At 44.4% G+C, this 20951-nt stretch overlaps 1 protein-coding gene across 1 annotated transcript in view; it reads right to left on the bottom strand.

Annotated features, from left to right (window-relative positions):
• The window catches only part of SLC2A13 (solute carrier family 2 member 13), a 134308-nt gene that overhangs the window by 104799 nt on the left and 8558 nt on the right, over positions 1 to 20951 (bottom strand). Inside the window, exon 2 of the mRNA XM_077338196.1 lies at positions 3958 to 4117. Within this exon, the coding sequence (XP_077194311.1) occupies positions 3958 to 4117 (160 nt within the window). The remainder of the gene's footprint in view (positions 1 to 3957; positions 4118 to 20951) is intronic.

The raw sequence follows: 20951 nt of genomic DNA, 5'->3' as shown, positions 1-20951 counted from the left end.
ACCATTAGTCAGTTTTGGTTTAATATGTATGAAAGAACACTTGCATCATTTTATGGTTGGGGTTCACCACAGCATGAGGAATTGTATTAAAGGGTTGCAGCATTAGGAAGGTTGAGAACCACTGACCTAGACACTACTATTTCTATAGGTCAATATCCTAATCAAATAAAAGCAGAGTCAAGGTCCAATAGCTTACAAGAACTTTCCAAGAGGTCCCAAGCATGATGCTACCCAGTGGTTGTTGTTGTTGTTGTTGTTGTTGTTTTAAGCAGGAGGGGTCAGACATGGCTTTTGCCCAGCGGGGCTTCTAAATTGAAATCTGATTGACTGCAGATTTTTCAAAACTCTTGCTTAGCAATAACTGTTTCCACATTCAAAAACCATAACTGCATGACTGAAGATAAGCTGTGATTATAAAAGAAAATATTTTGAAATAATGTTTTCATTTTAAAAGCATTTGGTTAAATGGGGCTTCTGCCTGAAATGCAGAATGGCTATGCCCATCACAATGTGTCAGAATTCCAAATATGTAAACACAGAAAAAGGCTGGGGACTTCTGTTCTAACACATGAAACTACCTTAAACTGAGCCAGATCCTTTCTATTAACATCACTCTTATTTACTCAGACTGAAGTTGATTCCTCAGGATATCAAATAAAGCTCCTCCATATTAACTCATTCCCGATTCTTTCTACTGCAGACACTGAGGATGGAACCTGGGACCTTCTGTACCTAAAAGGAAATGCTCTACCACTGAGTTACATCCCCTCCTGATAAAAATTTCATTGCATATATGTGTTGCTCCAGCTCCAGTTTTCAGAGGCAGCTGAAATGCAGACAGCTGCAGAAAAATTACCTCTATGCTCTACTTTTGCCCATATGACTTATAACAATATCTAGCTAAAGAGGATTTCCCAGCTGATATAAATGCTTACTTAAAAGGACTGGGGGGAACCTTCCAGTGCCTTTGCTTCTAAAGAAGTAATCTTTAGCCAAATGATTTAAGCAATCATCAGCCTGTGTGGTAAACATCCACTTCTTGGAACAGGTGCTCAAGCGAATGATGGCTACACAAATCTACGTTCTCTTAGATGAAAGAGATTCTCTACGATAGTCATTGCCCGGGTCACACTGACCAATGCTCATCAGGAGACAGAAAGGCTAAGCTGATATCCACCCAGCACTCAGATATCCTTCTGAGCTAAGTGATTCAGCTGGATATCAGAGCACTAGGCACTAGGGATTCTAGTGCAGTCTGATAAATTCCAGAAAGTGATGCAAGCAGGCAGCTGCTTAATTAGATGACTTATGATGTGGGATTCTATCTTGAACTCTACATTGTTTCATGTTTACCTGAAACTATAGGGGAGAATGCAAGAGTTCTTCGACAAAATGTTCTAAGAATGTTCAACTTCTATTCAGTTGCAACAATAAGACTACTAAAAAACTATATCGAAGCAATATAAACCGAAACTCAACAAACAAGGCGGAGGTACTTTTTATAATCAATATGGCCAAAGAACTCTGAAGTCACAGTTTGGACAAGGCAAGTCCTAAGTTTGAGGGTGCTATTAGATCTGTGCTGACAGATAAGACACCTAAGTCTGTTCTGTGACATTTACCGTATTTGCTGGCGTATAAGACGACTGGGCGTATAAGACGACCCCCCAACATTTCCACTCAAAATATAGAGTTTGTTACATTACATTACATTACTATGGGCCACTATGGGCAGCTATGTCTATCCCAACTGAAGTGCACCCGGCGTATAGGACGACCCCCCCACTTGGAGGCATGTTTTTCAGGGGGAAAAAGTAGTCTTATACGCCAGCAAATACTGTAGTTTGCTCACTTACAACTACTGAGCCAGCTATAGTCTTTTTCAGTAGCTGAGACCTGTTCACAGTTATCTATGCCTTAAAGACATCTATGCTGTACTGTTACAGCTTGGTGTAGTGGTTAGGAGTGCAGACTTCTAATCTGGTGAGCAGCAGCACTTCCCACATGCAGCCAGCTGGGTGACCTTGGGCTCGCCACAGCACTGATAAAGCTGTTCTGACTGAACAGTAATATCAGGGCTCTCTCAGCCTCACCTACCTCATAGGGCGTCTGTTGTGGAGAGAGGAAAGGGAACAACTATAAGCTGCTTTGATACTCCTTAAGGTAGGGAAAAGCGGCATATAAGAATCAATTCTTCTTCTTCCAGTGTCCTGAAACTGTACCATTGAACACTGACTAAAAAGACATTCGCATGAACCAAGAGCAAGGTAAGTAATTTTGTAATATACCAACCAAAGCATTTATAGGGTACTCTTTCAACTTCCTGGGAAGAGGGGAAAAGCATATGCAACCAGAATAATTGGGGGGAATGCAGAAAATAAACCTCATAGCTTGAAGTAACATGCAAAATAAGCATGAGCCCTGCTGAAGCTCTATTCAGTAAAGAGACCCTATCACAACTGAACTCCAATAGGGGTCACTTTGAAAATGGACATTTCAGCTCATTCAAGCCAAACATGGAGAAAGCTCAGACAAAAGCAATCTTTAAAGCTCAGGTGGGATACCTGACAGATTCCCCTCTAACACTTCGGGAGCAAAAATGGGCATCTGCTTCCTACTACTACTCCTAAGAAATCCAAACAACACAATAGCTGCCACTGAATTGAAAGGCTGGGCTGCTCTATCAGTACGTACCATATGAACATGGATAAGGTAACATAATAATAATAATAATTATTATTATTATTATAAAATTATAAAATATATAATTAAAATATATAATAAAATTATAACAAATAACACAAATAATAAAAATTATTATTATTGTTGTTATTATTATTATTATTATTATTATTATTATTATTATTATATTTATATACCACCCTCCCTGGAGGCTCATGGCGCTTTACATAAGAACAAAGAACAATACATGAAACAATCTATAACATGTGAATAACCTTACAATAATAATAACTAATAGTTGTAACCATATAACAATATAACAGTATAAACAATATAAACAATGCAACAGTACAACAATACAAACAGGTCCAGAGTATACTGGTGGAGTTCTGAGGGGAGGCCGGGGGGGAGCAGGGGCCCTTCAGTCACCGTTGGTTGTGTCTGGTCTCAACCAAATGCCTGGCGGAAGAGCTCCTTTTTGCAGGCTCTGTGGAACTGTTTAAGCTCCGTTAGGGCCCTGATCTCCTCCGGGAGCTCGTTCCACCAGGTGGGGGGCCTGGTCGAGACAGGGGGACTGTATGTGCTTTAGCTGATTATTTGTTGATGCTGGAATGTTATGATACTGTGCTTGATAAAGCTGGTTAGAAGCCACTTCCAGCTAGGACTCGGAAAACTATGTGCAATTGAATTGAAACATGATTGTCTGTTTACATGAGGGAGATGATATCTAGCTTCCCCTTTTCCACTGAAGTTTCCCCATGAAACACCCCATGCAGTTCTCAACAGTCCCCACAACCCTAAAGAACAAATTTTCAAGGGCACTTTTTGAGGGTGAGGGTGGGAAGAAATACTCCAGGGGAAAAGAGGCAGAAAATTGACATGTCACTTCACATACAAAACACTGTCCCAAGATAAAGGGTTTTTTTCTTAGTTCAGCCTATGAGTACATTTTAAGTGGCTATGTCCAAAGCATGCAGGAATGAACTGCCAGAGTCACAAAAGGAGAAAAGATTCTAAGTCACATTATTACTTTTCTAAAATATTTATTTAAAAAAAATTTAAAATAGAATTTTCATTAACTGGCTAATTTATAAATATATTTGAGTGGGATTTCTGTTTTACTCTTAGAATCTTTTTTCCTTGTTTCAGAAAAAGGGATGCTAAACTTTTGCAGTCCAACTCTGGAAAAGAAACTGCCACTAAGAAAACAATTTTACAATATGTTATAGAAACTTTCATTTGTAGCTTTAAATGTTTTTTAAAAATCACACCAACCTCCATCCATTTTTGGGAAGGTAACTGAAGGCTCCATCTATCACACTCGCAAAAAATTGGCCACCTGTGATGAAGAGCGTATTTATAGTAACTAATCTGCCTCTCAGATGGGGTGGAGCAACTTCTGCAATGTATACTGGAACTGTCATAGAAGCAATACCTGCAAGGGAGAAATTAAATCAGTAATCAACTCAACAGGACTCTAGGCCTGCAAGCAGAACATGCCCTGAATATCACAACTGTTAGCTAACATTCATGACACTTGCCCATAAAGAGGGGGGGAAATTTATTCATATCTAAGTACTGACTGGTAATATTTATAAGCAAACTGACTGTGGCATCCAAAACAGACACAAGATTATTCAAGTGGAAAATAAACTTTAAAAGCAGGTCACTGAAACATAAAGGAGGTCTAATATGCAATCATGTATTGTTAGTCGTCTTGTGTCTGACAAGAGGAAGTGGAATAGAAATGTTTAAAATTAAATTTTCAAATATATAGCTTATATACCCAGAGACAAGGCTGAGCTATTTAATTCACATACACACACACCTCATTCCATACATATACACATAAAACATGAAAGAAAATAATCAGTTTTTATTTCTGAAGAGAAATTTTTGTATCGTGGCTACAGGCTTACAGGCCAAACCATTCCTGCTACCCACCTCTTTCCCATAAAGCAGTGGTCCCCAACCTTTATTAGGCTGGGGACCGGCAGGGTATTGGGTCGCGCCCGCAGGGACCGCGCCCGCGCGGGCCACGCCCATGCTTCGGGCCGCGCCCGCGGGCCGCACCCGCTGATCGGGCCGCGGATCGGGCCGAGCGGGCGCGGCCTGCACGGGCGCGGCCCGGCCCTGATTCCCTCTCCCCGCCCTCCCACAGTAAGTAGCTTCCCAGGCCGCAAACTTGCGGCCTGGGAAGTTTTTTACTGCGGGGGGGGCGGGGAGAGGGAGCCGCGGCCCGGCGCCATGGCCTTTGCGGCCCGGCGCCGGGCCGCGGCCCGCAGGTTGGGGACCACTGCCATAAAGGATACCCAGGTGCTTGGGTACCATGCAGGATTTGTTTGGATAAAAGAGGAGGATTTTTACCAATCCCCCTTCCCTTTGCTCCCATATTCATTCTTCTCCCAGGATAACCACTGAAAGGGATAATTTGGGCTGCAGTAAGAGGGGAGAAGTAGGGAAGTCCTATGCCATGGACAAAAATCCCTTCCTTCTACACAACATTCCAATCAATAAAAGTCATTCTCCCCCACCAAGAGCCCTATACATACTTACAAAGATCAAGATCCTAACTACCTTGTATATCTTTAAACCTCCCGCAGCGCGGGGCGCCGTGGACTAAATAATTGAGTAAGGGCAAGTTGGGAGGAGTTAGGGCGGACTCTGTCCGGGATAAAAACTCGGAGGAGCGAATCAGGAGCCGCGAAGCGGCTCCTGATTCGCTCCTCTGAGTGGCACTCAAGGGCCAAGTGTCCAAGACACTTGGCCCGTCTCCTGAATGCCGCGCCTCCAACTGCTCACTCCTCCCGAGCCGCCATCCTCGCCCCCGATGGCCGCCAGGGAGGAGGCTCACCCAACGCCGGTGGCCTCGGGGGAAACTGCTTCCCCTCTGGCCGCCGCCTGCCCTTCGCGACCAACGGCAACCCGACCTCCGCAGTCTCCCACGAAGCCGCCCATCCCCACCCTTCCCACCCCCACCGCAAACACCCCTCGCAGCTCGCCACCGCAAACGACCTTCCCCCTCCCACTTCCCACTCACCGCCTCTCCGGCCACCTCCCCATCGCCGCCGCATCCAGCCTGCTTTCCCCGGCTGCCCATCGCCGATGCCTCCAGCTCCCGGCCTCCTAAGCCCACGACGTTTCACTGCCGCTGCTGGGCCAAGGCCCGCCGATCCATGACGCCCCAGCAAAAACCAGGACGCCGCCCCCGCGCTTTGCCGCCAACGGCCTGCACACAGCGCCACACAACATGGCTGCCAACACAACGGGCCTGCCGCTGCTGCAGCACGACACCCCCGCAAACTCTGCCCTCACTACCCACTGAAGAGCCATCCGAGCTGCCGAAGGAGCCACCCGCCCTCCAAAATGGCCGCAGACAAAAAAAAACCGCCGAAGAGCCGCCGCCCGTGCTCCCACTTCATCGCGCACATCACGAGGCTGACAGGGAGCCGCCGCAGGAAGCCACGGCCTCCCTTCTCACCACCTTTCCCTGCCTGCCGACATGACAAGGACGCTGCTCTTTCCGGTAAGCTTCCTTCCCTCATGCTGCCCCCGGGACCCCTGCCATACTGCGTGCTGCCCACCATGTGCCACATCTGCCACCCCTCTCCCTTTCTACCCACTCGCTGGCCCCACAGCGCTCGCAGGGAACACGGGCACTTCCAGGGACCCCTGCCCACACCCCCAGGAAAGCCAGAGTGCCTGCTAGCGCCCATTGTATTTTTGCTACAATGGGCTTTATTCCTAGTAAAGATATAAAGAAACAACATTAGCATCATCATACGTCAATATCAATTATATTATAAGTACACATTCCTTGGGATAAATAAAAACCACCAGAACTCAATAGCTATCTGGGCTGCAATTTTATGCTGGGGGAGGAGTGGGGCTACTGGATCTCCCACAACACTTCTTCAGTCTTAAGATATGGCATCATATTTCTAAAGTAAGCTACCTAATTTGTGGAGGATTTTCTTTTCTAATTTTCCCCAAATCGTTTTTCAAAGTGCATCTAGCATTAAATAGCCAGCACTCCTCCACATGTAGCCAGCTGGGTGACCTTGGGCTAGTCACAGTCCTGTTAGAGTTGTTCTCACACAGCAGTTCTGTCAAAGCTCTCTCAGCCCCACCTATCTCACAGGGTGCCTGTTGTAGAGAGAGGATGAGGAGGCAATTATAAGCTGCTTTGGGACTACTTGACATAATGAAAAATGGAATATTAAAAAAATCATCTTCTAAACTTAATTACCTCCAGACTCCAATGTTTTGTTTATCACATATTCAGAAAAATTATATTGTCTGAACGTTCAGTCAACAAACTTCTTCATCAAGTCTCAAGCTACTCTTTCTGGCTAAAAGCCATCAAAATATTGTCTTTTAGCTTTTTCTCCCCAAAACATGCTCATAACTACCAACATGGTTTGGGAAGGGTGGGGGGGAGCACTTAACAGTAAGGAAATTATTATTTAAAAATCAAAATACAATTTTTAAAAAGTAAAGTTGAATCATTACCATATCTGTATATAGTCCAGCTATTGAACCATAGTTGTTGAAATTGCCCACTTCATAATTGCCTAAGTACAGCTGGATTAAAATCCCCATGAACAGAAGTAGTTCAGGGAAGCCAATCTTCCCTGCAATCTTTCACCAGCCGCCCACGGCTGAGGGTCATATGAATAATACAACATGGGCTGCTGCAGCAAAGAAAGGAAACTGCAACTGAGGAGCAAGGGGGAATTATTTCACTTGATCCTCACCCCTCACTGCAGCATTCTCCTGATGCTATGTGACATATTATTCAGGAGGGGCTTCCAATCCTCAGTTACAGTTTTTTGGGAATGCAGAAGAATTCAGCAAGAAATGGAGCTGATGCACTTCTGTACATTCCTTCAAATCACAGGAGTTTGATAAAATCCTTAAATATTTTATAATTTCATCTCATTTTCTATAGCTTAAGGGCATTTGAGCACATTAAGATGACTTATACCAAATAAGACCATTGGTCCATCAGGGTCAGTACTGCCTACTCAGAATGGCAGCAGGTCTCCAAGGCCTCAAGCAGAGATCTTTCACATCAGCTACAACCTGGTCATTTGAACCGGAGATACCAGAGAATGGATCTGAGACCTTCTAAGCTCTAGTAGTAGAGCTGCCATAAGGAGGGTATAGCCAACCATGCACCACTGGGAAGTTCCAAAACTATAGTCATCAGGCTAGTATGTTGCTTGATAGTAAATATCATCTGCAAACTTGTCATATCTGGGGGAGGGGTATAAGAAGAGCTCCAAGATCAGACATGTATCAAGATAGTCATCAGCCAGTTGTTACTTTTGGCTTATCCACAAAATGGATGCTGCAGCTTATCTTCAGCCACACAATGAAGATTCCCGTGCAATGATTACAACTGTTCACAAAACAATGTTTTTTTAAAAACTGCACAGCCAATCAGAAGCCCGGCTGGACAAGAGTCCCACCCACTTTCTAAAAACATTCTGCAGGCACCAGGAAGTGTCAGCAGGTGTCATGGCATCCACGGGAACCACACTGAGGACCACTGTCCTAGATGAAGTACACAGAGGCAAGGTTACTTCAAATCAGTAACACTGCTTCAGGGAATATGTGTAAGCAATCAATGCACGTCATTTCAAGCAGTAGCATATTAACTTCTGTGCAGTAAGTATAATAGATTTATGTTCCTAACAAAAGAAAGCTGTCTGGGACATAATTGTCCCACTGTCCCACAACAGACTCTTCTAAATTATGTCTTAACATTTCTGAAGGAGTTTTTGTTACTCAATTCTCTGACACACTACATAAATGCAGTTTCCTCTGGGAAAGATGATCAGCTTCACTAAAGAGAAATATGCAGCAAAGATCAAGCTACACAAAGCAACAAGACTGTCATCATTCTAAGAATTATGCTCTATAGTGATCTCCTTAACTGACAAATGGAGGACAAATCTCTCCCTCTCCCTGCTTGCAGACGCAAGTTAAAGGAGAGGGAGATTTTAGAATCCATTTAAGATTTTAGCATTTCCAACTATGTAAGCCAGGTAAACTCAACAGAACTTAGTGAATTTTCCCAGGCAATAAATAGTGTTTTAGCAAAACTGATTAGCTCTGGCTGCTTGTAGGACAGCAATGGTTTGAGTGAGAGGCTCTGATCTTTTTTTTCCTTTTGCCTTTATTTCTTCCAAACTATTATTTTGGTTTCTGTGGGTGGGGTGGGGTGAGGTGGGTTCTGGGGGTGCTTTGGGATTTACTGTTTCTCCTAATGTTTATTTCTTTTTTTTCTGAGGGGCAGCATTGTTTTGCCTTTTCTTCTTGGTGTTGCGTTTCTTTTAAAAGTTGATTTTACAGTTCTTTATTTCAGTATTTTGTTCTGGGGGGGGGCACTGTAGCTTTAGTCAGAGTAATCCATTCTCCCAGTTTGGTAGCTGTTGTACTTGTTGTAGGAGATTGCCAACTTTGGGTACTGTTGTTCTGCTCTAGTTTGCTGGCCCTCTTTTGCACTGACAGAGCTAGTTTACTGTTTTTCTTTGAAATAAATATTCAAAAACATTTAATCTACTGGTGCCTCAATTAATGTAAATTTACCAGTAAATTTACCTCCCAATTTTCACTTTCTGGATGTCTCCCTGAGATACCAAGCTGGTGTCACCATGCAATGTTGGAGAAAGTACTGTCCCTGCAAAAGCAGGCTGCAGCTTCCCAAAATGGGAGCTGGAAACGATATTGTTCAAGGCCCACCTTCAGATCACATCCTCTCCCTTCCCCCTCCATAGATTGTTTAGACAGGTGGGAAGGATTCCTCAGACAGGGGCAGAGTGCAGGGAACCAGCCCTGGATGACTGAAGCAGCCCATAAAAATTGCATTCATAATGCTGCAAACACAGCATTGGATACTGAAGCTTCCATTGAGAAAATCCTTAAGATGGTCAGCTATGTTGACCTTGATCAGACCCCATAGAATGAATATCACTGGTCAGCTGATAGAGCCTTCAGGAAGGTATTACAGCAAGTGGTGCAGTAGGACTGGTTTCTCCACCAACATGGAATACAATTGCGCTTGGATATTCAGTATAGGCATGAGCACAGGGGAAAAATTCAGACCATTTCAGATTTGGTTGGAATCAATTTGGGCCAAATCAAAATCAGCCAAAGCACCCTTCACTAATTCAGATTTGGCCGAATCATAAAAAATACCATTTTCTCCCCCCCCCCACCTTCCCAAGCACTGGAGAGTGTTTCTACTGCCTGGGGGGGGGACATTTAAAGGGCATGCTAAGCAGCTGATCATGACAGATTAGTTGCTTGGCATGCTTTCTCATCCCACTCAACCACCTTCCTCAGGGTCAGCTGTTTGGTGGGCTCAACCAACAAACCAGCAGAATCAAGCCTGAACTGATTTGGGCTCCTCTTATTCAGCTGTTTAAGCTCATGGGATGTTTGATTCGGATCGGATAAATCAGAAAACTACCCAAATCAGCATTGATTGGGGTACTTTTCATCTTACCCAAGCCCAATTGGCTATGAATAGTTCTTTGTCAAGATGCCATCCCCCTCAGAGTGCAAAAGAAACAATGTGAGCCACCATTAGGGTTCCTCCCACACTAACGAAGACAAGGCATCTTGTCCCACCCTGATTTGAACAGGGGGGTAATATGTTGTTTTCTCCATGTGAATGCCTTCTCATTTTCTGACCTGTGTTTCCTGTTTCCTAAAATGCTGAATGTTTTACTTAATATTTTAGTATAGATACTGCTTCAGGAGTTACCAAACTGAGGAAAGTAGATGACTCCACCCAGGAGACAAGAAGCCCTGCCTCCCTGATGGACAGATGAGAATCACACATGACAAGATGCCCTCCTTTCCTTAGAGCAGAAGGAAACTTCATGGTAAGTGCCAATGTTCCTTTTCCATTTTTGAAAATAAAATAATTAAATTTATCTTCCCGAGTCTTTGATAACTACTCCTTAACTCAATCATTAGAGACAATATATCTTGCAGAAAATGAAATGAAAATTAACAGAAAGGATAAAATCTTAAACATGCAAAGAATTATTGCATGTATATGCTAGCCACAGCATTGGAATAAAAGCTTAACAATTAACATTACAGAGCAGGAAAGTACAATAGCTTGATGCATTGAATGAGCTGTGATGCAAAACTTCTGAAACTGATCTTAATTTTAATTTCCAGAAACCTCAAACAACAGCGCAAGTTAAAAACATAAACTAAAGTCTTTAACGGCAAAACTCTCTTACCCAATGTCAATCTGAGGAGCATAAAAGGTATCTCCTGTGCAAGAATCGAGTCATGTCTGACCCTTGGGGTGACGCCCTCTAGCGTTTACATGGCAGACTCAATACAGGGTGGTTTGCCAGTGCCTTCCCCAGTCATTACCGTTTACCCCCCAGCAAGCTGGGTACTCATTTTACCGACCTCGGAAGGATGGAAGCCTGAGTCAACCTTGAGCCGGCTGCTGGGACTGAACTCCCAGCCTCATGGGCAGAGCTTTCAGACTGCATGTCTGCTGCCTTACCACTCTGCGCCACAAGAGGCTCTATCTGAGGAGCACATAAAGCTACGAAAAAATGTGTACCATATTAACTCAATGCAGAGTTCACTGCCATTGGGCTAGTCAACACAATCTCAGTCTAACTCACCTCACATGGATTTGAAAAGACAAAACAGAGGACAGAAGAATGATAAAGTAAATAATCTAGGTATAAAGTACTACCAATGTCTTAACTTGAACTGGTTAAAAAAAAATCAATGAAAATCACATGCTCCCTCCCACCTTCTCTTCCACCCCCCACATAAATTCTCATTCCTTCACCATATTACCATTAATAACAACTATCCATGATGACAATGCAAACCATGGTTAACATTTGCAAGGCTGAAGTTCAGTCAGAGTTTCAAATCTGCTTTAAAACCTAATAAAAAGATAGATGAGATTTTCTATAAACCATGGTTAGCAGTTGTGCAGGCATAATGCTACATCATGTTTAATGCCTAAAGAAATGGAATGGACCTACACAGACATAAAATTTGCAGCAGTTCCACTTCTCTCTGGATACATGCCAGACAGAAGTTCTGCTGACTGTCTGGACAACCTCAACCACTTCAAGGATAAGTGATACACCCTCATAATGCAGCTTGTCAATGTCTCATCTCACTTCACACTCAGTTGGCAGAGAGCTTAATTGCTTTGACAGGATGCATTCATTATATTCTCCACACCACCATGCAACAGAATAAGAAGCTCTGAAGCAGGACTGCAATACAATACATACCCAGCAGAAGAACATCCATTTAAACATCAATTTAAAAAAAATGAGGAAAAGTTCTCCAGATCTCCCTGAAATTATACATAGTACCTCAGAGATCTCGTGTGCTGACATGGTGCAATACTCAAAGGGTGGCAATGAATCATGGCAAGCATCTGCTTGTTGTTTTCCAATCCACATTATTAAAACATCTTTCTTCCGTAACTAATTACGGTTTCTAAGCTGCTTGACAGAAAGCAAAAATCCACTCAGATTCTAAAACTGTTTCAATATCAGTTCTTACACAACATTAGTGTTCAGTTTCCTACATACACTGCACAATACTACCACAAAGCAAAGCTGGAGTCTTTTTTAAGTAGATATAGTGTACGTAGGACTAACAGAAGTTCATTTTCATGAAGATATATTCAAGCGCATAGCCATATTGATCTGAAGAACTGAGTATGAAATATGCTATATCTGAAGAACTGTGCGTGCACATGAATGCTTATACCTTGAATAAAGCTTCTGTGTTCATCTGTGTCTCTTTCTGTGTATGTGTGTAGAGGAGAGAGTTACACACACACACATCCCCATCCCAAGCAGCTCTTTCCTCTGGGGGAACTGATCTTTGCAGTCTGGAGAGGAGCTTTCATTCTGGGGGGTTTCCAGGAGGCTGATGGCTCTGAACAGTGGCAGGTATGCCAGCTTCCAGCTGAGACCTGGAGATACCACTTCTGGGGTTTCTCAAAGCCTGAAGAATATTTCAGGAGTTTCTAAATGATTAAAAAGTTAAGAAAAGCTGACACACAGGAAGTAATTGAGAAACCATCTGTAAGTTCTTTCCCAAACAATGTTTTCATGTTTGATTGTAACATACAACTATTTTTATTTACTTTGATATTAAACTGAACTGAAGAATGTACAGACTGAAAGGTTTTTAGTTCTTCAAGCAAATTTTGCTATCAATTAAATATTTTCATTGAAAAGTGGAAACTGTGACAAGTTTATGAAATATTGGATGTTTATTCTTATTAGCAATTACTGCCACACAGCATTTCTCTTTGTTTCTCACCTGGAGCCTGGCATCCCTGCACTTCTATAGGATCCAAAGCCAGAGAGTCCCTACTCCCAAGTAGCCCTTTTCTCCAGGAGGACTGATCTCTGCTACCTGGAAATGACCTGTAATTCCAGCAAATCCACAGGTCCCAACTGGAGATTGGCATCCTGCAACCTCTTTGGTTGCACAGTGCCACAGAGTTCCCCCCTCCCAAGCAAGACCTCCCAAGGCTCCTGGAAATGAGTTGTCATTGCAGAGCCCCCCCCCCCTCCAAAATAGCCATTTTCCCCTGGGTAGCTTATCTCTGTAGTCTGCAGGTGACTTTCAATTCCAGGAAATTTCCAGGCCATACCTGGAGGTTAGTGAATCCTAGGTCAGAAATGTTAGTTGAGGAGGAGGGGCCTCAAGAGTCCAGGGGTGAGCAGGAAGTTTTGTCATGTAGACAGTGCCCATAGTTACTCTGGGTGCAACGGGCTTTGCCTCTTGTAAATAAATAAAAACATGCACCAACATGATTCACCGTACAGGAGATCTTTTGAGAATCTTCCAGAAATACTGCATTCAGTGGGTGGGACATAGAATCATAGAGTTGGAAGGGGCCATACAGGCCATCTAGTCCAACCCCCTGCTCAACGCAGGACATGTGACAGACTGCAGCTTCTAAAAGTTCAAAAGTGCTATACAAACACCTGAAGGACTGTGAAGGGTTAATTCTTCACAGAAACAGAGAGCCTTGAGTGAGCCTTGAGCCTTGAGTTGCTCCAAACAATCTGACTTGTTAGCATTCGTTGAACAGAGAAAGAACTCTGAACTGCATGCTGTTGAGCAGTGGTCCCCAACCCCTGGTCCGTGGATCAGTCGGTACCGGGCTGCAGCTCCCCCTCGTACTCCTCCCTGGCTGCCCCCTCGGGGGCTACCCTGCCACTCTGCCACTGGCTCACCTTTAGTGCTCTCCAGTGGCCGCCATGGCTGGGGCTCCCCCTTGGCGTGGCACTGTGCAGCTGCTGCTGGCAGCACCCCCCAGTGGGTGGTGGGAAGTCAGGGACACCAGCAGGAAACCAAGTGGAGCAGGGACTCAGGCGATGGTGACATTCCTCAGCAAAAGACTACCTCCCCTGGGCCTCAGTAAAATTGTCAAGCATTGACCGGTCCACGGAAATAAAAAGGTTGGGGACCACTGCTGTTGAGAATTAAGTCTGATTACAGGCCTAGATGAGAAGAGTTACTGACAATTTCGGAATTCAGTACTCAGTACTGATTGAGAGCAGTTTAACACAGATAGATCTCAGAAAAGTTGGCAAGAATGAGTGGCTATTTAGATAGAAACTTTCATTCAGGTCCAGGAAAGCAGATAAATCTTCTAGAGGCAGCTTGGGGTAAGTGGTTAGGAGTGCTGACTTCTAATCTGTCGAGCTGGTTTTGATTCCGCCCTCCCCCACATGCAGCCAGTTGGGTGACCTTGGACTCACTACAGCACTGATAAAAGTGTTCTGACTGAGCAGTGATATCAGGGCTCTCACAGCCTCACCCACCTCGCAGGGTGTCCTTTGTGGGGAGAGGAAAGGGAAGGCGATTGAAAGCAGCTTTGAGACTCTATCTGGTAAAGAAAAGTGGCATATAAGAACCAACTATTCTAAAAAGAGAAGGAATTTTACTACCAAGTCTAAACAAGGTGATAGCTCTGAGGAGTAGAGAGCTCCCTGGTCTGCTGTGGTTAGAAATCGCTTTTAGAAAACTTAAAGAGTCAGTTAAAAACTCAAGATGAGTATTGATTTTTCAAAAGAAGGTGGTTGCGTATTGGAAAGATTGTCTCAGCCTTTTGTAAACTTAAAGAGTGCATGACAGTGCCCCTAATGGTGTAGTGGTTAGGAGTAGCAGCTTCTAATCTGGAGAACCGGTATGATTCCCCACTCCTCCAAATGCAGCCAGCTGGGTGACATTGAGCTAATCATGGTTGTTTTAGAACTGTTCTTGCAGAGCAGTTCTATCAGAGATCTTTCAGCCCATCCTACCTTACAGGCTGTCTGTTGTGGGGGTAAAGGAAGGGAAGGCTATTGTAAACCACTTTGAGACTCCTCTGCTTAGCAAAAAATGGGGTATAAAAACTAATTCTTATCTCTGATACTAACCCGACTAAGCAAGCTATTCCCTTACAAGCCATTAACAAAAGAAGTATAGACCTTGCTAAAAGCTGTACCACATTCCATCTCTGGGTTTTCAGATCATGTCTCTTATGGATCTTGTATGCCACAGGTTCATCGAGCCTAAAACTGAAATCCATAACTCAAACAGAAGAAGGCCCCTCTGACTACTCTGGAAAAATCTGACTGAATTAATGATATTCTCAAACAAGATACAAATCTGTTATTATCATATAAAGCAATAAAGCGGCAAAACAGCAACAACTGGGGGGGGGGGGAAGGGCTATATACCAATGGTCAGTTCAACTGCTAGAGCAGTGGTTCTCAACCTTTTCTTTACCGCAACCTCAACTTCGGCACTGAAGCCCAGAGGGAACCCAGCCAGAGGAGTTGCCAGCTAGCGCTGCGAAGGCACTTCCACCCCCCCCCGGCCATGGCCATGGACGATCCCCCCACAGAAAGTGACTGGAGGGGGGAGGGGGCTGCTGCTGCCACCTCCACTGCATCTACGTTGCTCTCTGTCCCACTCCGGGCTGGGCTTAGGTGCACGGCTTGCTCCCTTGGGTCGCCGCTTCTCTCCTTTCTCCCTTCTTTTAACCACAGGGGGTTCCGCAGCAGCCCTGCTGCAGAGCATGCAGGGCTTGCTGGATGGAGTCGGGAGGGATGGGGTGACTTTGGACCCTTGGGGGGAGGGGGTTGCTTTCTGGCCAGCTCTGAAAGAGCTGAGTGAAACATTTCAGCACATTCCTCGGCAGGGGTAGACGCGACCCTCCGGGCAGGCTGGGCAACTGCAGAAGGAGCCAGTGGGGCACTGGAAACACATGTGTGCACGCATGAGCACAACAATCGAGGTGGCGTGGAGGCAGCCATTGCCATCGCTCCTCTGCCCATCGCCACCTCCGCCACCTGCCTCCACACGCCGCCACCCACTGCTGCTACCAGACGCCTTCACATGCTGCCACCTGCCACCGTGGCAGTGGGCAACCTGGCGACCCCAGGGAAGGGGCCGGGTGACCCCAAATGGGGTCCCGACCTCAAGGTTGAGAACCACTGTGCTAGAGCAATATTAAACATGTAATTGTCCAGCAGTGATTTACAAAACATACAGAAAAATCTATTTGATAGTTCTGGTGACATTGCTTATGCTATTTATATGTATGGATATGTTTACTAGTTGGGGCGCAGAGTGGTAAGGCAGCAGACATGCAGTCTGAAAGCTTTGCCCATGAGGCTGGGAGTTCAGTCCCAGCAGCCGGCTCAAGGTTGACTCAGCCTTGCTACAATTTTTTTGTAGCTTTATATGCTCCTCAGATAAAGCCTCTTGTGGCGCAGAGTGGTAAGGCAGCAGACATGGAGTCTGAAAGCTCTGCCCATGAGGCTGGGAGTTCAGTCCCAGCAGCCAGCTCAAGGTTGACTCAGCCTTTCATCCTTCTGAGGTTGGTAAAATGAGTACCCAGCTTGCTGGGGGGTAAACGGTAATGACTGGGGAAGGCACTGGCAAACCACCCCGTATTGAGTCTGCCATGAAAATGCTGGAGGGTGTCACCCCAAGGGTCAGACATGACTCGGTGCTTGCACAGGGGATACCTTTACCTTTACCTTACTAGTTGTATTCTGAGTTACAAAAGGTAGCTTACAGCAGTGGTCCCCAACCCCCAGGCCGGCTCCCTCTTCTCGCCCCCCCCCCGCAGCGTGAAGCTCGCCAGGCAGCAAGCAAATTGGCTGCCGAAGCGGCCAATGAGCTTGCGGCCCAGCAAGCTTCTTGCTTTGGATGGGGGGGGGAGAGAAGTTTGCCGGGCCGCAAGCTCATCGGCCACTTCTGCAGCCGATTTGCTGGCATCCTGGAGGGGCAGGGAGAGGGAGCCGCGGCTGCCGGCATGCTGGCGGCGCAAGCCCGCATGCGTGGACTGCCGCGCATGTGCGTTTGCGTCTGACGAGGGCGCAAGTGCGCACGTGCAGCAGTTTTGCGCATGTGCGTTTGCCACATGCAGCAAGTCAGCGCATGTGCGTTTGCACTGGGGCTGCCGCGCATGTGCGGGGCCCTGGGCCGCCCTCTTCCCCCACTCAGTAACAGCGGTCCGCTGCAGCCAGAAGGTTGCGGACCGCTGGCTTACAGCAGTCAAAGAAGCCAATGCAAATACATTCATAATAGCAATTGAAACATTAAAATGTAATAAAATAGCCAAATCCAGAATACAAATGGATGCTAATTCTTCACAAGGAAGATTACTTCTAAACCAATTTAATTAACTTCCACAGTGTTTCCACAGTATTTTTTTCATACAGCCAAACATAAAACTGCAAGCTATTACATGTAAATACTAAATTATTAATTTTATTTCACAAGTTAATGTATATACTAACTTTGTGGGCACAATGCAGATAAGTAAATCAATATTTTACTTGTATGCCACCCCATCCCTGTGGACTCTGGGCAATTAACATTTTAAAAACAATACAAAGTAAATAAAACCATACAACAATAAATATGTATGTTATACAGCAATAAATAAATATATGTATTTTATTATGTTTTATATTTATTTATTGCTGTAATACTTTGTATTTTATTTATTTACCCAGATGATAAATAAAACAAAATGCAACTGCCAACAAGTTGTTTTCTTATTCACATCTTACAAATATTGACTACCTTCTCAGTGGTAACATTTAACATGCTATTCGCTCATGAAATTGTTATAGAATTATAGAATCATAGAGATGGAACCTCCATGGTCATCTAGTCCAACCCCCTACACAATGCAGGAACTCACAACTGCCTACCCACCTATAGTGACCCTAATTCCATGCCCAAGTGATTTCTCCATCAGAAATTCCAAAATCCAGCCCGGCCTAGAGGAAATACACCTACCCAACCTTGCAATTTCAATTCCCTGGGTATGCAAGGAAGGGCCATAAGAGATAAATACTGGCACATCCCTTCCTGCCCACCCATTCACAATCTGCCTACGTTCATAAAATCAACATTTCTGTGAGATGACTATCTAGCTTCTGTTTAAAAGCTTCCAAAGAACTGTATGAGAAGCAGCATTCTCTTGCTATTAACAAACATGCAATTTGATCCTATCATTGCTTATTTTTTTCAACCAGCACTAACAGTGCCATAGATAGAAAGTGGCTCCTTGTATCAATTTACAGAAAAAATGTTGTACTGTTTGAAAAGCTCATTCAGTGTTTTTGATGGTAAAGCTGGCAGCTTTTTCAGATTAAACTTGTAACACAAGACAGGATGACAACAACACAGAATTTTTATATATCTATTTGGCAAGTTCTGGCTCAAAGCAGAAGTAAAATTGTGCATTAAGCTGTGCATTATAACTAAACAGTCATGACAAACAGAAATAAAAGCCATGCATATATCAACTAGTCATACTCATTTGAATTAGTGGTCTTTCCTTCTCTTCAGGGTTAAAGTGCTGACATTTATTCATATTGTCAAATAAGACACAAGTCATCCTGCATAACTCCATAGAAAGGCAACTATTAGAATGTAGAAACAGATGTAGAAACAATATTGCCATATACCAGATTAATTTAGCTCCGAAAGCACAGGTAGATTAGACCCTGAATTTACAGGGAAATTTCCCAGAAGGCCAATGACAGCAGCCTAGACTCCAAGGCAGAAGAGGCTGGCAATCTTAGCAACTCAGTCTGGACACCAGCCCTGAGCAGTGGTTTCCAAAAAGGAACCAAGTGAAAGGAGAGAAAAGGAAGTGAATCACGAGGCAGTGGCCCTGCACTGGCCAGAGCCCCCAAGTCTCTTCCATGGCAGATTCGCCACTCGTCCATGGGGCTTCTCTGGCACTCCCAGCATAGCTCAGAACCCCAATGATATTAAGACAAACTAAATCAACTGTTTTCCAAATATGCTGTGCCTAGAAGTGCAATCCAAGACCAATGCATGCTTATTTGGAAGTTCTGTTGAGTTCAGTGGTTCCTACTTCTTCCTATGCACATGCCGCACTTGAAAGCCACAGAACTTGACCAGACTCCCAAGGGTGAGGTAGTGCTAAGGACAGTTCTTTCTTCCTGGAGGTAGGGATGCCCTCTGAGGCGTAATGATTTGTACTTTTTTACTCCAGTTACATCCTCATTTGATCCCAAATGGGCAACCAATATTTTCATTGCTCTTTTCTCTCCTATCTTATCTTCACAACAATCCTGTAAAGTAGGTTAGGCTAAATGAGTATGACTGGCCCAAGGTCACACAGCAAGTTTCCATGACAGAATAGGAATTTGAACCAGCATCTCCCAGGTCCTAATCCATTGCTCTACTACAATATACCACTACCAATACACTCCCTCCATCTGGCTCATTATAAAATTTGTAGTTCTTATGGGGCTTTAAGAGACAAATTTCCAGCCTCAAACAAACTGAAAAATGTTTGGTAAGACTCTGGGCAGGGATGTCTCATTACTTTGTGAGTTACACTGGGAGCACTCCAGGAGCTAACTTGAAATAAAGGGTAGATATTGTGTATAATTAAAACATTATACCTCTCAGTCTGTGTGTTCTATCAAACAGATGATTTCAGAGGAATGATGGAATGATCCTTCATAACTAAACCGGCAACCAACTGCTGCTTTCAGTATGGGAAACAGTCTGGTCAGGCCCTAAAAACTTCTGCCTCCAATTTCAAACAAAAGTACATTTAAGAAACCTCTTAGTGAAGGACTTAGGTCTTTTCCAGCTTATTCCAGGAAGGCAGAGCTGCTAATTTCCCATCTGGGAAGCAATGTTCATATACCAACTCGTGCAGTACCCACAGGAGATTGTGTGTTTTGTTTAAAAAGTAGTCTGAGCATCTCACCCTTCTGATAGTAAGAAGAGAGGGTCTCCACAGGAAGGGGCTCGTGGGGAGGAGGGCTCAGCAACAGACTAAGTTCTACAGGGGATAATTTATTAAAGTATATAGATGTAGAAAAGACTCAAAGCTGTATATTTTACTACTGCTATATGCTTAATCTAACTTGTTATGAACCTGTCCCACAACTGGGAGACACTCCTCATGAAAGGCATACTTGTATTTCAGCTTCCCTTCTCCATTTTATTTTCACAACAACCTTCTGAAGCAGATTAGGAAGAAAAAGAGTGACTGGACTTTGGTTACCCAGAAGAAGAGTTGGTTCTTATATTCCACTTTTCTCTACCAGAAAGTCTCAAAGCAGCTTACAATTGCCTTCCCTTTCCTCTCCCCACAAAGGACACCCTGTGAGGTGGGTTAGACTGAGAGAGCCCTGATATCACTGCTCGGTCAGAACAGCTTTATCAGTGCTGCAGTGAGCCCAAGGTCAACCAGCTGGCTGCATGTGGCGGAATGCGGAATCAAACCCGGCTCGCCAGGTTAGAAGTCCACACTCCTAACCACTACACCAGGGGTAGTCAGACTGCGGCCCTCCAGATGTCCATGGACTACAATTCCCTGCATTCGCTGGCAGGGGCTCATGGGAATTGTAGTCCATGGACATCCGGAGGGCCGCAGTTTGACCACCCCTGCACTATACCACGCATCCCCTGAGAACTTCCATATCAGAGGAGCAGTTTAAACCTGGATATTCCAGTTCCTGGCCTAACAATCTAACTCCTATGTCACACTGACTCTTAACCACATGTTCTTTGGACTTTAAAAGCAGCCATTAAAAAGGGAAAGGTCATACGGATTGTGACCATAATGGATCCTCAGTTGCAGACATACACAATTATAGAAAAGATGCCAACAGCAAGGTTGGAAGACTGTGAAACACATAGTGCAGAGTATTTGACCATTTCTT

This window comes from Paroedura picta, chromosome 5 (assembly GCF_049243985.1).
Source record: "Paroedura picta isolate Pp20150507F chromosome 5, Ppicta_v3.0, whole genome shotgun sequence".
In the NCBI taxonomy this organism is placed as follows: Eukaryota; Metazoa; Chordata; class Lepidosauria; order Squamata; family Gekkonidae; genus Paroedura; species Paroedura picta.
The sequence above is the reverse complement of the archived record's forward strand: the minus strand, read 5'-3'. Positions and strand labels throughout refer to the sequence as shown.